This window comes from Protopterus annectens, chromosome 1.part0 (assembly GCF_019279795.1).
Source record: "Protopterus annectens isolate FY-2018-M chromosome 1.part0, PAN1.0, whole genome shotgun sequence".
NCBI classification, from domain to species: Eukaryota; Metazoa; Chordata; order Ceratodontiformes; family Protopteridae; genus Protopterus; species Protopterus annectens.
Window position 1 is genome coordinate 524,083,115 of NC_056725.1, and position 17,500 is coordinate 524,100,614.

At 39.3% G+C, this 17,500-nt stretch overlaps 1 protein-coding gene across 1 annotated transcript in view; it reads left to right on the plus strand.

The window, feature by feature from the left end:
• Positions 1-17,500, plus strand: part of RRP36 (ribosomal RNA processing 36) — a 349,049-nt gene that overhangs the window by 275,739 nt on the left and 55,810 nt on the right. The window contains exons 4-5 of the mRNA XM_044061146.1: positions 2,232-2,336; positions 4,337-4,411. Coding sequence (XP_043917081.1) covers positions 2,232-2,336; positions 4,337-4,411 — 180 coding nt within the window. The remainder of the gene's footprint in view (positions 1-2,231; positions 2,337-4,336; positions 4,412-17,500) is intronic.

The window sequence follows — 17,500 nt, forward strand, 5'->3', positions numbered from 1 at the left end:
TATATGGGTCTACCTGACAACGCCGAAAGCTGAGAATGCCGACGATGAGAACACCGACACCAGAAGATCGAAAACTGAGATGACCGACGGATGAAAACCCCGACGCTGAGAACACTGACATGTGAAAAGGCTGTGTAAGTATGCGGTAGTGACGGACGTTAGGGTGATATTGACGGACTCTAGGGATAGGGGTGGGTTAAGTGAGTTAGGGTTAGGGCGCGGGTTAGGTGAGTGTGCGATAGTGACAGTCTTTAGGGTTAGGGGTGGGTTAAGTGAGTTAGGGTTAGGGCGCGGGTTAGGTGAGTGTGCGATAGTGACAGTCTTTAGGGTTAGGGGCGGGTTAAGTGAGTTAGGGTTAGAGGCGGGTTAGGTGAGTGTGCGATAGTGACAGTCTTTAGGGTTAGGGGCGGGTTAAGTGAGTTAGGGTTAGGGCGCGGATTAGGTGAGTGTGCGATAGTGACAGACCTTAGGGTTAGAGTTTGGGTTAAGGTTATAGATAGTTGTGTATGTAAGGTTTAGTGTGGGTTTGTAAGGATTTTGTTGTGCTTGTGTTGTGTGTGTGCTTTTTGGACAGGGGATTTGTTTTGTTTGTTGATTGTCGGGATTGTGGTGTGTCGGGCATGTGAGGTTTCCTGTTTGTGAACTTTCGGTTATGTGGTGTCGGTGATTTCGTTGTTGGTGTTGTAGTACGTCGGTGTTGTCAGGTAGACCCATATATATATATATATATATATATATATATATATACATATACACACACACACATATATATATATATATATATATATATATATATATATATATACACACACACACACACACATACACATGTATTCTGTATGAGATTACTGTACAGTGGGGATCAGGGAAATTACCCTTTCCTCTGTGTATTGCGGTCTTGAAATTGGTATATATAAGGGGTGTGGTAGGGGGGTTCAGGGAGGCTTGCCTTTTAAAAATAGATTTTTTCTTGAAGCTTTGTGATTTGAGGTAGTATGTATTCAGATCTTTGTGATTTGACCTTTTTTTCTGCATGATGGGCATCTTGTCATAGACTCGTATATATTTTTTTAGTTTTATGCATCTCCTATGACTGTTAAAGGGATGCACAACAGTTGTGCAGTGTTCCTCTCAGTATAGGTTGTGAGAGATTTCAGGTGCTTCATTCTTGACTTTTTGTTTTAAAAATGCATATTGAACACTTTGTAGAGCTGTTTTACTCCCCGGCAGTCTCAGTTGTGTGTTTAATCAATGCAGTGCATCATGTTGAATCTGTACATGTATAGTATTTCCCCACGTAATTAGTATTTTCCTCCTTCAGGGCATTAAATTAGGAGTCTGCACATCAGATTTTTTTTAGTGTTTTGTATCAGTGCTATGTGGCAAATGTGGTTGCACTTTTAATTGGATGAAATTTTCCTTTTTTTATGCTATGAAAATATGTAGTGTTTTTTGCTCCTTTCAGTCTTAACAGACTTAGTTTTTTGTTTTGAGCATAGTCATATATTTTCTTCAAACTTGCAAATCAGCATTATTTTGAGTAAAATAAACAGGTGAGTAAGAAACATGGAAACAAAGTTATGTTGTTGCAAGTTAAAGAGTTCTAAGATGCAGCAGATATTCAGACCAGATTTTTAAATTTGCTTCGTCAGTTATATGTAGAAGATATCAGAACACCTTGCTATAATCACTGATGGGAGCCCTACTGATAGATGGTGCCTTTGACAAAGAACAGTACTGGTGTAGTTGAGTGTCCCATTGATTGAACACTTCTTCTATTTAAACCTGCCAGATAGGTTGTCTTATTGTAGGTTGTGCAAGCATGGAGTATGGGTGCTCAAGTGTATTAATGTTATTTCAGAATTAGGGTATGTAAGTAGCGACATTCCCAATGTGTATTTCCATATACATTTGAGTCATACTCTTTGGGGTTTCTTTTTTACAGCTGTTTGTTTCAATATTTGTGAATTCTCAATAACTGGGGGTTTCTGTGTGTGTTATTATTTAATGAGCAGTTTTTGATGAGTGGGAATCTGTATACATGCTACTGATGCTATGTTTTGAATCTAGATACATCAATAAAATTGTATTTTTCCAAAATGTTTTTTTTTTTCAAAATTTCCAATAAGCATTTTGAATTGATATGCTGTTTAAAAATATAAAATTATCTGCCAGAAGCATTATTTCTCAGTTGATTTAGTGATGATTGTTATATTTTGACAATATTATAGGTGTCCAGAGACCCCCGGTTTGATGATCTTTCTGGAGAGTACAGAGCTGACATATTTGAAAAGACGTATGCTTTTGTGGATGACATCAAGATGCATGAGAAGACGGTATGTTTGGAGCTGTTTTTTGAAGCCCCTAAAGATTTTTATTTATAAATTTTATAAATGTTTAATCAAGTATGATCAATAAGCGTAACATAAGTGCTGTTTTCATAGGAAACTCGGAAGGACTAGAGCATTTTGATTTTAAGATTGGCTCAGATGGAAACCTATAGACTTGATGCTCTAGGGTTTAATTTAATATAATCAACAGGATATTGTGTGTGTGTCGAAATGGAATTTGGTGCCCAGCACAGTTTTCTGAATGTCTTCTTTTGATGGTGAAAATCTGGGTGAGTGCTTAAATGTGTATTTTTGTTTCAAAGTGTTTGGGAGGGTGATGGGGTAATGAAGCTAGTGCTTTGGGTTGTGGGGGCTGTATTTTGATTTGGTGATATGTTGGTAGGTGACTGTACAGTAGAAATTTGTATTGGCCACCAATTTTGTTTTCACTGAAGGCACTCTTTTTTAAGGGCATAATATAATCTTAGGAAATCTGTTGAGTTGTTATGATAGGGGGTCCATATCAACTTATGTAAGGGTATGTGGTTCACAGTTTTCTACACGAAAAAAGATTTTCCCTTAGTTTTCAACACCCGAGTTGGCAGGTAACTTTCTGACAGTGTTTTATGTATGCAAATGATATTTTATGATGTGTTGCATTAAATGTGCTGATGTTTTAAATTTTTGAATAAAGTCTTATTTCACTCCTACTGTCTACACATGCATTATATAGCTATAGCTATATCTATCTATCTATTAAACTAAAAGGTCTGAAGGCATCTGATGTGTTAGATTAAATGTGCTGGCATTTTAAATTTTTGAATTAAGTTTTATTTCACTAATACTGTCTATACATGTAATTTATTTTGCCAATTCCATTTCCTCTCACCCACTGGGCGGCCACGGTGCTGCAGCGGTTAGAGTTGTCGCCTCACAGCAAGAGGTTCTCTGGTTCAATTCTCAGCTGGGGTGCCTTCTGTGCGGAGTCTGCATGTCCTCCCTGTGGTCGCGTAGGTTTCCTCCGGGTGCTCCGGTTTTCTCCCACATCCCAAAGACATGCAGTAGGTGAATTGGACACTCTAAATTGGCCCTAGGTGTGAGTGTGTGCATGTGTGTGCCTTCTGTGGAAGGTTGGGCGCTGGGCTGGCAACTCGACACTGTAAAACTCCACTGCCAATCATGAGCGGACAGATGATCTGCTGTGGCGACCCCTAACCGGGAAAAGCCGAAAGAAGAAGATTTCCTCTCACCCACTGACCTTAGCTTTCAGCATCCAGCACTAGCACTAGAACTCCCAAGTTCAGTACCCTGCAGGAATGGGTATTTTGATTTTATGCTGTACATGGGGTTTTATCTTCATCACTCAGCACTGATTTATATGCTGCTGCTGCTGTGTGAAGTATGTGTGCTTCCATGTGTGTGCCATGCTGTCGATGTTGTTTATGCTGTGAAATTCATTTGCCTCCAGGTAACCAGTGAATAATCACTCCCCCTCCTACTTGAAAAGATGAACAGGGAATCTCACACTCAGTCCTTCCTTTCTTTACTGACCTATTTTCCAGGCAGATCTAGCAACACAGACACCCGTGGTGGGGGTGCTGCGGTAGCGTTGTCGCCTCATAGTAAGACGCTGTCCGGTTCGATTCCCAGCTAGAGCGTCTTCTGTGTGGAAACATGCGTGAATGGGCGTACCTTCGTTGAAGGTTGTGCGTCAGGGCTGATAACTTGGCACGTAAAAAATCAACTACCAATCATTAGCGGACCGGAGTTCCGCTGTGGCGACCCCTAACCGGGAAAAGCTGAAAAACACAAAGAAATCTAGCAACACAGACATGCTTAAGCTCCATGCCATCAACCTGGTATACTTGTGTAGGTGTATGCCTCGTGGCATTTAAATTTTTGATACTAGTAAATATAGAAATGCAGTGTACTGCTCTTCTTTTCCTGTGAAATAATGTGGATATATTTGCATTGCACTTCTACTACAGGTATTTTTTTTATCCTAGATTCTTCAGAAAAAAATTAAAAAGGCCAAATCCCAGCAGAAGAAGAAAGAGTTGCAGCAACTCCTAGAAAGAATGGTTCGTATCTGTGAAATTATTTTAAATTAAATTATGTACTTTGTTTTTCATTTGTTTTGTTAAGCATACCATATGTGCCATTTTGTAGCAGTGACACAAATTAAAATTTCCAGAAAGGAAAATCAGCTTAATAATGCATTATAGATGCTTCTGTTTTCACTTTATAAATGGAAGGGGAGGGGTGAGTGCCTCTTTTGGCTAAGCCATTCATATTTGGGGAGCTACATCACTGAATGTATGATTAGGCTTTGTTTGTTTTTAAGGCTTGTGGGGCATCAGTCACATTTTTAGTTGATCCTACTTAACAGTGGAAAGGAGGCAGTGTGAATTATTTTTTTTTTGTTACCTGAGGTAAAACACAGGTTTTTTTGGACAGTTCACTGGTTCAGCCTGGGAATACAAACAGAAGCAGAAATTAACATAGTGTAGTTCATAAACATACAGTAAATTCTGAATAATTAAATGTATAATGCAATACAGTTCAGGGAGTTTTAAGTTCTTTGGCATCACTTTTCACATTAAAAATTTTTATTGTTTGTTGTCATTTAGCATTGTTTAACTTCCAATTAGTCTTCAGAAGCCATTATTCTTAATGAGTCATGAACAGGCCCTTTTCTGCAAAGTATTAGAAGAATTTTGACTACGTAAATATGTCCTGAAGGCATTCTGGAAATGTCTGTTTCGCATTTGGCCGGGTCTGCCAGTTGGTATCCCTATTGAAGCCCTCCCGCTTTACATTCTGAGTGACTCTGCCAGTTGGCCTTCCTTATTTGTACTGTTGTATAACCCCTACCCTCCTCTCAGTTGATTGTTACTATGTCATTCTTATATCTAGGGCAGACAACATTCTACATTTGTACTCCTAAAGTAGTGCTTATTTATTGGGCAGATCCCCTTGCATGTCATATCCCAGCAGGCAGTATACAAAAGTAAACCCCCTACACCTCCCCTGTGTATCATTTCCTGGGAAGCAGTCTTACTGAACCCTGCCACCCTTCTTCCTTTTAAGAATGTAGTGAAACACTCATGCCTGGAGTAGTTTCTCATCCTCTGTATTGTGTTTAAGTATGTATTGTTTTGTACTATAATGCTTATGTCAAGAGCAGTCTTATTCCCTCCATCCTTCCAAGTGTAAAATTATAACACAGTCTTCATGTTTGTGGTACTCACCCCCACCCCCAGCTACGTTGTATTGCAAGGTGGTGTTTGTGTCTATAGTACAGTACCCCTTTTTCAGTGTATGCCTTGTTACATCCCACACAGTGTAACAATAAGTCCTCTCTCAGGAAATTGCTGAAGTCTTTTTGATTTCATAGATTCATAGATATTCCAATGCTACTGAGTCTCATCGCCACTCTTGCCTTATCAGTACCTCCCACAGGGGTAGTGAGTTGCAGTGCTTAACATGCAGGGCTTTATGTATCTGTTGGTGAAGATTTAGGTCCCTTATTCTAGCATCGGGGAGATATTGGACTTTCCGGGAAACAGGAGTTCCACAATAATCTGGTCTGTAATGGCTCTGTAAACGAGACCAAGATCTCCCCACAAAAATTTATAAGACATTAAATAAAGGGATTAACATTTCAGTCTCTCTCAGTAGCTCATGCTCTTGAGGCCAGTGATACTTTTGGTTAGGAATCTTTGGGATCTTTCTAGTTGTTTGATATGTTTAGGAAAATACATCCCAAAGGGATATTGCACTCACTAATTGGCCTTATCAATGCTGAGTATAAGGGAGTGATTACTTCTTTAGACCTTGATGATATTCTTTTGTTAATTCGCTGGGCTGAATAAAATGATTTCATGACAGCTTTTGTTATATGATGCTCAAAAGAGAGGGAGCTATCAACCCATGTAACTAAGTCCATAGCTACATTTTCATTTTGCATAGGTGTGTTGCCTTGACAGTATTATAAGTGGAGGTGTTGTCTACCAAAAGTAATGGTAATACATCTTTTAGTATTTAGTGTGATCACATTTTAGTGCACCAAGAGTTTACTAGGGAGAGTTTATTGTGTAGTGTTTGGGTTGACCTAGGGTGAGTTTGCAAACATCCACAAGCTTTGTTAGCCAGAGATCTTGGCTTTCTGACTGGAGAACTGTGAAGTAAATACCAAAAAAGAGAGGGTCCAGCACCATTTCCTGGAGAGACACTGCTGGTCACTTTCATACTCTTTGATGAGGCACCTGCAACTCACAAATGTCAGTGGCATGATTGGTAGTTGCTGCACTGCAAAATTTCTGCACCCCCATTCTGTGTAATTGTGTTTTCTTATTAGTTAGTGTAAATACACTTTCATTGTCCAGCTTATTTGGAAGTAACATGCTGTGTCATTTAGATGCTCCATAATATTTTTCCTTTGCTGCGCCAAACATAATATGGGGGGGTGTAAAACAGTCTTGTCTTAACATTATACAAACCTTTGTATGCACAGTGCTTTTGCACCTCTGTGTTCAAACTTAATGAATACACCAGTGTGTAAGGAGTCACTTAATATTTAGCAAGAAAGGCAATATGAGTTAATTTTCTTATTGCAAAACTGGAATATTTCCTGCTGCTCCTTTACTTTTACTCCACAGGCAGTAAAGAATTACTTCAAACAACTCTTAAGATCTATCATTTTGTTTTATGGTCTAACACTAGGCATCATTACCATTTAACCTTATAAAGGGCCAACTTACTAATGAACTTTCACTCACATTTAAATTACTACACCTCAAACACTGCCCATCTGTTGCGTAAAAACCTAATTAATAGTCCAAAAACAAGGAAGTAACCACGATGCAACCACGATGCAGCACAAAAAGAATGACACTTGCGATAAGATTAAGCGCTTTTCGTTTATTACAATGAATAAACTTCTTCAGATAAAGACTACTACACATAAGCAACATTTATATACGACCACTAAAGGTTAGTCAATTATCCAATTAACTTCTTAAAATGGAAGCACTCATTCCAAACAATAACTAGTGTAAAAGATACTCATATTATATGGTAAGAAAACAATTATTATAATAATATCAGCAATGCACCGCTACATATGAAACTGTGAAAGAAAAACAATAAAACTCCAAAAAGCAACAATTAAAATCAAGAATGTAACTATAAATGTAGAAAATAAAATAGTTATAATACTAATCACTATAAACACATAAAATAATGTGTCAACTAGCTATAATACTAAAGCAGCAAATAAACTAATGTACCGACAAAGCATAAATCATTCTTTTATTGTAACTGGAGTAAAGTGAAATAAACAAAATTACCTATTAAGACTCTTGAGTTTAAGAACACTGCTTAAAGAGCAGTTTTCATTCAAACCTGGTACATTGTATGCATTTAATCTGATTTGCCAGTATAGCTCTAATTCTTCTAGTTTAAGGGGCATGGGACTTCCTCTAGGGTCTTGAGATATTTGATCAATAACCAAAAATTTAAACGTGTGGTCTGAATATACTGAAATGTGTTTTGCCAGTGCATTTTCTAATTTTTGTTTTTTGATTGCATAAATGTGTTCGTATATACGGTTACGAATACGACGTTCTGTCTTGCCTATGTAAAAAGCAGGACAGAATTGGCACTTAGCTAAATAGATGACCATCTTAGAATTACAATTTACCCTCAGCTTCAACAAGTATTCTTAGTCATGTACTTTAAATCTGTTAGATTCAATAATATGCTGACAGTGATTACATGCTTGGCATTTATACATACCAGCTGTTCTCACTGTTCTTATGTGATGTTGTTCGAAGTAAGCTTTAAGATTTTTAGCTCTTTTATATGTAACAACTGGGTAATTACCTAATTTCTGATAGACATTAGTGTCACCCTTAAACAAAGCCCAGTTTTTACACAAGACCTGAAAGCATTCCTTACTGTTGAGGTTGTACGTTGTTATAAATGTAACCTCTGGACTCACTCTGGAGTGGGCAGTTGTAAAATTAGTCTCAGACTCGCCGAGTAAACCATCTACTTCGTTGGATAGGTAGTAATCTCTATTCAAGATTGGTTTATAAAACTGTCACAGCCGTTTGGCAGTCACTTCATCAATAATTGCATCAAGCATGTTATCTGGGTACCCACAGTGAGAAAACATACTTCTCAGGTGGCTACATTCTACAAAAACGTCACTGTCCAGTGTGATGATACGGGCCGCTCTTACCAGTTGTCCTTTAACTATAGCTCGTTTTTGGTAAAAAGGATGACAACTGGAGAAATGTAAAAATGAGTTAGAATACGTAATCTTTCTGTGAATATTGGCAGTGTATTTCTGAGAAAAGATATTCTTAGATAGTAGAATATCGAGGTAGGCAATGGAGTCGGTGTGGTATGTGGAAGTGAATTTCAAAAACTGGGTAGTTGAATTGAAATATTCAACTAATGTGTCGCTAACTGATTGGTCACCGTCCAATAAGATGAAAATGTCATCCAGGTAGCGGGTATAAAGAATGAACTTTTCTTTAAACTAAACGTTGTTGAGGACATAAAGATGTTCCCATTGAACCATAACAATGTTAGCGACACTTGCTGCACAAGGAGAGCCCATTGCTACCCCGATTTTTTGTAAGTAAAAATTATCTTCAAACATGAAGAAATTGTTACTTAAAACTAAATCTAACAATTCACGGACTGTGTCCAACTCATTTAACTGTACTACCATTAAATCTCAACAATTGGTCAATCCAGTCCAGGGCTATATCATGTGGAATACTAGTGTAAAGGTCTTTGACGTCTATGGTAAGAAAATTGTACCTTGCGTCAAAAGGTATATTATTGACTTTGTCGAGAAAAGACCAAGAGTCTTTGCAAATTTGGGTGATGTTAGCCACATACTTCTGTAGAATGTTATCCACAACTTTCGCACAAGGGTAAGTCGGGGAGCCCCTACCATCAACTAAAGGTCTCATAGGGGGATTGGATAAATCCTTATGGATTTTAGGAATCCCAAATAGGCATGGAAACCTAGGGTAAACTGTAAACATATAATTGTAAATGTTTTGTGTGATGCGGCCCTCAATATACATATCCTCTATAGAATTTTTGATGGTGTTATACGCCTTGTTGGTTTCAGAACGTGAACTAATAGAGTAAGAGGGACTATCGAGTAACCTAGACATCCTTACTTTATAATCTGCCCCATCAAAAACCACAATCCCTCCACCCTTATCTGGTTTACAAAACCGAATATCATGATGTTTGATTGAATCGAGACATTCCTTCTCTTTTTGTGAATGTCTATACTGAGAGTTAGGCATCATGATATTATTTTGAAACCTTTAGCGAATGTCCAATTCACAAATTAGTTCAAAAATCTGTAATAGCGGGTGGAGAGGGGGGTTGTAAGTACTGGGGATCCTAAAATTGTTACTGTCTACAGAGTATGTGCTCCCAAACATCAAATTTAAATTGAGCTTCCTAACGTAAAGTTTCAGGTCAATGATTGTTTTGACCAAGTTCAGTCAAACCTAATTGACTTCCCACCATTAACCCACTCAGGCCAACAAATCAAGAAACCTTTACTTTGAAACATCCTATGTTTTGCATAGTGATGGGGGAGGAGCATTTAGTAAAACTGCATGAGCAAGCTGTGCTAATTTTCCTACTAAGAATCGAGCGTATTTCTTTATTTTCAAGAAAGAGTTGAAAAACCACCTGAAAAATTGTACAGTTGTCAGCATTACAGAAGCAACGAGCAATCTGCATACCACAGTAACACTGTGTACGTACCAACAGATAGTTTTATTGTGCATATAAAAGGTGTACAAAGTTTGTGCAATACATGATGTCCATGGCTTTATATATACCTTCAAATAACTGATGTATCTTTTTTCATATCTTGACCAATCTGCATGCATAATCGTATACCTCTGTGTGCTGAAAGGGTCTGAAGATTAGTCTAGTCACCTGGTTAGCAGTAAACAAATAAACCTGACAAATTTCTGTTTAACAGATGCCTGCTTCTCATCAGTGGAGTTGGGGTGGGGAGTGTTCAGGCTGAGGAAGGAGAAGTTTTGAGTATGCCAGGACAGATGTACAGGTGAGGGCAATTGATTTTGAATCTAAATCTGAATCTGGCACCTGACAAATCCTCCTGCACCACTGTCTGTGTATGTAATAGTGGAAGTCAGGTAGACAGACGGTTGTAAAACTGCTAGCAGTGGGAGAAATGGCAGCAGTTTTTTATGTGGTGGTCTGAAGATCACCCACCTGATTCTAACAGTGAGAGAGAGTAAATGAGCAGCCTTGTTGTTGTTACTGTTGCTATTGTCGCTGCTGCTAGACTGACATACATTTGTTTTAGTGAAGCTTTACTTGGAAAGACTGCTGTTCAGTTTTTTAGATACCACTTTTCTACTGTCATTAGATTTTATTATGAAATGAAATAAATAGCAGTTGTTTGAGTTACTGGTATGTGACCTTAACTAGCTTAAGCTGCTTCAATGCCAGTAGCACAGAACACCATAAATGAGCTAGTTGCTTCTGTAAAATGACAGATTAGTGTATCAGTCTGACCTTACAGTTTATTGTGTTGCACAGTGATTTAATTCACAGTTCGGTTGCTCCTCTCAGGATAGTCATCTTCCAGGAGCCAAGGATGCAGCAGTAGCAGCACAAAGATGACAGATCTTTCCTAGCTGGACAGTGATGTGGAAAAAATATACATATACTGTCCATGTACATTTGGGGGGAAAAACAGTCATCAGTGGTTTGGATTGCAATGAGCTTTTATTCACAGATAGTAAAATCTGTTTGTCTGGCCAAGAGTAAATGCACTACTATTGCAGCTCCACACCGGTTTAATTAGAAAATCATTGATTTTTTTAGGTAATGTCCAGTCCGACCTGTACCGATTGGCTAGACAGAGGGACCGAGCTAGGAAAGTTGTGCAGCAGGTAAGGAGTGATAAAGGATAATGAGGGAAGCGTACTCACTAGCGAGGAGAATGTGTTGAACAGATGGAAGGAGTACTTTGAGGGGCTGATGAATGAAGCGAATGAGAGAGAGAGAGAGAGAGAGAGAGAGAGAGAGAGAGAGAGAAGGCTGGATGATGTGGGGATAGTTAATCAGGAAGTGCAATGGATTAGCAAGGCGGAAGTAAGGATAGCTATGAAGAGGATGAAGAATGGAAAGGCTGTTCGTCCAGATGACATACCTGTGGAAGCTTGGAGGTGTTTAGGAGAAATGGCAGTGGAATTTTTAACCAGATTGTTTAATGAAATCTTGGAAAGTGAGAGGATGCCTGAGAAGTGGAGAAAGTGTTTTGGTACCAATTTTTAAGAATAAGGGTGATGTGCAGAGCTGTAGTAACTACAGAGGGATAAAACTGATCAGTCACAGCATGAAATTATGGGAAAGAGTAGTGGAAGCTAGGTTAAGAAGGGAGGTGATGATTAGTGATCAGCAGTATGGTTTCATGCCAGGAAAGAGCACTACAGATGTGATGTTTGCTCTGAGAGTGTTGATGGAGAAGTACAGAGAAGGTCAGAAGGAGTTGCATTGTGTCTTTATGGACTTAGAGAAAGCATATGACAGGGTGCCTAGAGAGGAGTTGTGGTATTGTATGAGGAAGTTGGGAGTGGCAGAGAAGTATGTAAGAGTGGTACAGGATATGTACAAGGGTAGTGTGACAGTGGTAAGATCTGCAGTGGGAGTGACAGATGCGTTTAAGGTGGAGGTGGGATTACATCACGGATCAGCTCTGAGCCCTTTCTTATTTGCACTGGTGATGGACAGGTTGACAGACGAGATCAGACAGGAGTCCCCGTGGACTATGATTGCAGATGACATTGTGATATGTAGTGAGAGTAGGGAACAGGTTGAGGAGAACCTGGAGAGGTGGAGATATGCTCTAGAGAGGAGAGGAATGAAGGTCAGCCGGACTAAGACAGAATATATGTGTGAATGAAAGGGAGGATAGAGGAATGGTGAGGATGCAGGGAGTAGAGTTGGCGAAGGTGGATGAGTTTAAATACTTGGGATCAACAGTTCAGAGTAATGGCGAGTGTGGAAGAGAGGTGAAGAAGAGGGTACAGGCAGGGTGGAGTGGGTGGAGAAGAGTGTCAGGAGTGATTTGTGACAGATGAGTACCAGTAAGAGTGAAAGGGAAGGTCTACGAAAGGGTAGCGAGACCAGCTATGTTATATGGGTTGGAGACAGTGGCATTGACAAAAAGGCAGGAGTTAGAGCTGGATGTGGCAGAGATGTTAAGACTTGCACTGGGTGTGACAAGGGTAGACAGGATTAGGAATAAGTATATTAGAGGTTCAGCCCAGGTTGGACAGTTTAGAGACAAAGCCCAGAGAAGCGAGATTGCGTTGGTTTGGACATTTGCTGAGGAGGGATGCTGGATATATTGGGAAAAGGATGCTAAGGATGACGCTACCAGGTAAGAGGAAAAGAGGATGGCCTAAGATAAGGTTTATGGATGTGGTTAGAGAGAACATGCAGGTGGTTGGTGTGACAGATCAAGATGCAGAGGACAGGAAGAAATGGAATTAGGTGAATCGCTGTGGCGACCCCTAGCCGGGAAAAGCCGAAAGAAGAAGTCCAGTCTGTACAACTTCTGACTGCCATTAACATAGCACTGACTGATAAATCATTGTAGAAGAGAAAATGAAAAAAGAAAAGCTGGCCCAGGTTCAGCTCATTGATGCCACAATGCTCTTCCCTAAATTTGCTTTGGTTGAGCTGTGTACTAGCTAGTAACCTTTTTGTCCGCCTCTGTCTCTCTCTCTCCATCTTTGTCTGTTGTCTCAACAAACACAAATATACACACACACACACACACACACACAATCATATTATCGCAGCATGCACAGTATATCTATATTTTTCTTCATTAAAAATAACTTTGTTGTGACTGCACAACAACAAAAATAGATTGAAGCAGAACCACACAGAATGAATTCCTACTAAATATGAACCAAAACTACAGTGCAACTTGGAGAGTTGGTGAGAATCCTTACTGCATCAGGAGTGTCACAGTCTTACACGTACAGGTTAGTGCAGTAAGTTTAGCCAGTGAATGGAACATTATCTGCATTTTGGTTTTACTCCGAGCACTTGTTTTCTCCAAGGCTTTTTCCTTGCTAACATCCCTCTCACCTTAATTCTTCTCACTGTGCCCATCAGAGACCTCAATTCAAAGCTTGACCAAGCAGCAAAGTAGAAAGCTTAGAAGTTGTATGTTTGTCAGCACTTGAGCTCATTCTCCATCCATGACTCATTCCTTAATACCACTGCCAGTTTCCCCGGCAGTCCTCCCCAACTTATCACTCCACGCACAGTATTCATTAAAATCTGTTGCCTGCAAATTGTCCCTTCCCACTCCTTCCCTTTGTTTTGCGGCCCTTCAGCTCCCTAACACTGTAACAGTGTTTTCTGCTGTGCCACTCTGTTACGGGCATAGGTGGCAACAGCAGTGTTCAACAGCATCACAGCAAGGTTGTGGCTGATTTTGGTATTGCAACCATTTACTCTGTAACTGTACTGTCAGTATATGGTAGATATTTCTGCATGCACTTGGCATGTTTTCAGCTTGCACAGGAGGCAATGTATTTTAAATATGATTTTTGTATTAGACTGTACCCTGCATTATTCAACAAGTAAAGCTATTAAACACTATCAACATTAGACTGGATTCTTACGAACAATCCAGACAAGCTGACAAAAGTAGGTTGCCTCTCAGATAGCATTAAGTGACCACATACCAACATATGCTATTAGAACTCACCCTAACCTCTATAAACATATTATCTATAATCAAATATGAAATACAACCAGTTTCAGTAAGGATATTTTCAATGAAACACTTAAAACAGTATAACTGGAATGTACTTACAACAATGCCACTAGATACTGCTGTAAAGCACTTTAATAACATATTCTTACAGACCTTAAATAATCTAGCACTAGTACGTAGCAAAAGAGTGAAGTCCAACCCCACACCATGGCTGACAAACGAAACAAAAAAATCATGACAAAAAGGGATAAATCCTAGAAAAAATTGCATAAAAATAGAACTCAAAATGCCTTCCAGCAATTTAGGCACCTTGGAAACATTACAAAACTCCATGTCAAACAGGATAAGCAAAGATACTATACCAACCTATAAGACTAGCATAAAAAGAACACAAAACATTTTTGGTTATCGCTAAATGAACTACTACACCCTGGAAAGACCACCACTCCCTCTCCAAACACAGACAATACGACAGACTTTGTCCCTACACTATGCATATTCTGTTAGGCACTAATAGATCTGCCTTACTCTCTCTACTCCTGTCCAGTCAAAACCACCCACATCTCTTCAGTTTTAGTCCAGTACCCTCCTCGCTCTTAAGGAAGTTGATCCTTACACTAAAAACTACTTCCATAGCTGTAGACCAACTACCATCAGACTACCAAAAATAGCCGCAGAAGTCATAGCCTTCCTCGTGTTCATATTAATTAATAGGTCCACAGCAGAAAAATATATCCCATCACTGTGGAAAAAATCCTGCATCATACCACTGCATAAAAGTGGCACATCTACAGACTGTAATAACTACAGATCAATAGTGATTCTCTCCCCCTCTCCAAAATATTAGAGAAATGCATCCATATGCAGCTAATGCAGTACCCAACCTCAAGTAACCTGCTTTCAGAATCACAACATGGCTTTAAGTCCTGGCACAGCACCACTACTGCTCTACTACATTTTACCAGTGTAATAAACCAACATTGTGTCCACCAAATTCATAGACTTGTCCAAGACATTTAATACTGTCTCATACCAGCAACTGCTTGTTCGACTTTCCTCAATAGGACTTTCACAATACTCTCTGTTGTAGTTTCTTAGTTACCCATCTGGAAAGCAACAAGCTGTTAATTTGCAACAAACCTACTCATCCTTTCTACCAGTTACTGCAGGATTCCTTCAGGGCTGTATCCTTGGTTCTCTCCTATTTCATATATTTTTAATGGCCATCACACCTCCACTCACCATGCTAGTTTAGCTCAGTATGCAGACAACTCAACATTAATGTGTTTGACCTCAACAATAAATAAGCTCCAAGACATTACCCAATAATCTGTCTCCACTGTAGAAACCTGGCTCAAATAATCAAACCTCCTCCTCACCCACAAGAAAACCAATTAAAGCATTTTAGCTCAAAAAGTTGTCAAAATCAAAAACATTTTTTACCATAAAGTCAGCAAATACCATCATTGAAACTGGAACTCACAGTAAACTTGTAGGCTTTATAATAAATGACAATCTCAAATATGACCAGCATATATTACACACCATTAAATATTCTCACCAGAAACTAGGCTCCCTTTATAGGATAAATGAATTCCTTACAGATACTACAAGAAAAACTCTAGCCATTACCTTCTTTTTGCCAATTTTCTTATATGCCGTTCCTTTCCTAATAAGCATAAACAATACTCGAAAGAAACTTGCCTCCTGCTACAACACAGTAGCTAAATTTGACAGCAATCTCACTCATAGGACCTACCATTGTCATAGCTTAAAGCAGTTAACTGGCTTGAACTACACAGCTACCCAACATATTCACAACTAACTACAGCACACAGACTCATTCATCATCCAGAAAAATGCCCTGCACCGCATAACTTATTACTGACCTACTGTCCAGCAAGGGACCTCCACTGTAGTAACAAATTCTTCTTACTTACAAATAAGTCAAGTAATGTTGCAGGAGACTTGTTCTACTCCCAATATGTTGCTAAACTCTGGAGTAGTATCCCCACACAAATAAAACTCTCCTACAAACTCAGTAGTTTTTAAACCACTGCTTAAACAACAACGTAACCAGTCCTGGTCCTGCACATGCTCATCTCACTGTTGAGACTTTGTGTTCACCTTATGATACTCTGCAATACTCTCCTTAAACAGAATACACTCAACCTCTCACTGAAATGACAAAGCAATTTTATACATAACTGCTGCCTGTACAATCCACTAAGTTGCACATGGGCTTTTTCTTTAGTAACTTCCACCTCTGTAAAATCTTAAGAATGTATATCTGTAACAACTGTTTGTGTATAAATGTAAATAGAAATTTAACTACTGTGTTTAACTGGAACTTAGTATAATGCAGTCACCGGGCTTCTGCTGAAAATAGGTATTACCCAGTAGGACTTTCCTGCTAAACAAAGACAAATAAATAAATAAAGCTGACACTGTAGTATGTGGTTTGGGGGGAACCCTGAACAACAAAGATGCATAGTTCAGCACATTGTACACTCTCTCCATGTATACAGCACTCTTAACATTTAGTACACATCTGACAGACATATACATGTGCGCGCGCGCACACACACACACACACACACACACACACACACACACACACACATATATACATACCCTATACCAGACAACCTTGAATAAGGAACTTGCACATATTGTGAGTTCATTGTGTCTGATTATGTATATAGGAGTGTGTAGAGCAGTTCTTAAAGTTTTGAAGTCTGAAGCTCAATGCCAAAAAGTGCATTGTCATCCTGTTTGGTAAAAACTCTGTACCCATGAACTTCCACAAAGGTGGCAGTCTATTTAACACTGAAAGTGTGATAAGAGACCTTGGGACACAGGTGGACAGTAGTCTCTCCTTTGATAATCACATCGCCACAGTGGTCAGGAAATCCTTCTACGTGGCTCACCTCATTACAAAAGGTTTCTCATCCAGAAAAAAAGAGGTAATTGTTCCCCTCTACCCATCACTCATTAGACCCATTATAGAGTACAACGGCCCTTTTGGTATGTACCTCACAAGACATCTACAACAACTGGAAAGGCCACAGAAATACCTCACAAAGAGGATTACTGGCCTCAAACAGATGTCCTATGCAGACCGTCTCAAAAAACTCCAGCTTTACTCCATTGCATATTGCCTACTCAGAGGCGATCTCTGCCTAACATAAAAAGCTATGTCAAACCCAGAGCTGTTGGACATGCTCCACGTAAAAAAATCAGAGCTACACGCTGTAGGGACCTAAACCTTGTCACCACAATAAACAGAACATGCTGGAAGGATAGATACCTGCCCCAGAGACTTCCCATACTCTGGAACAGA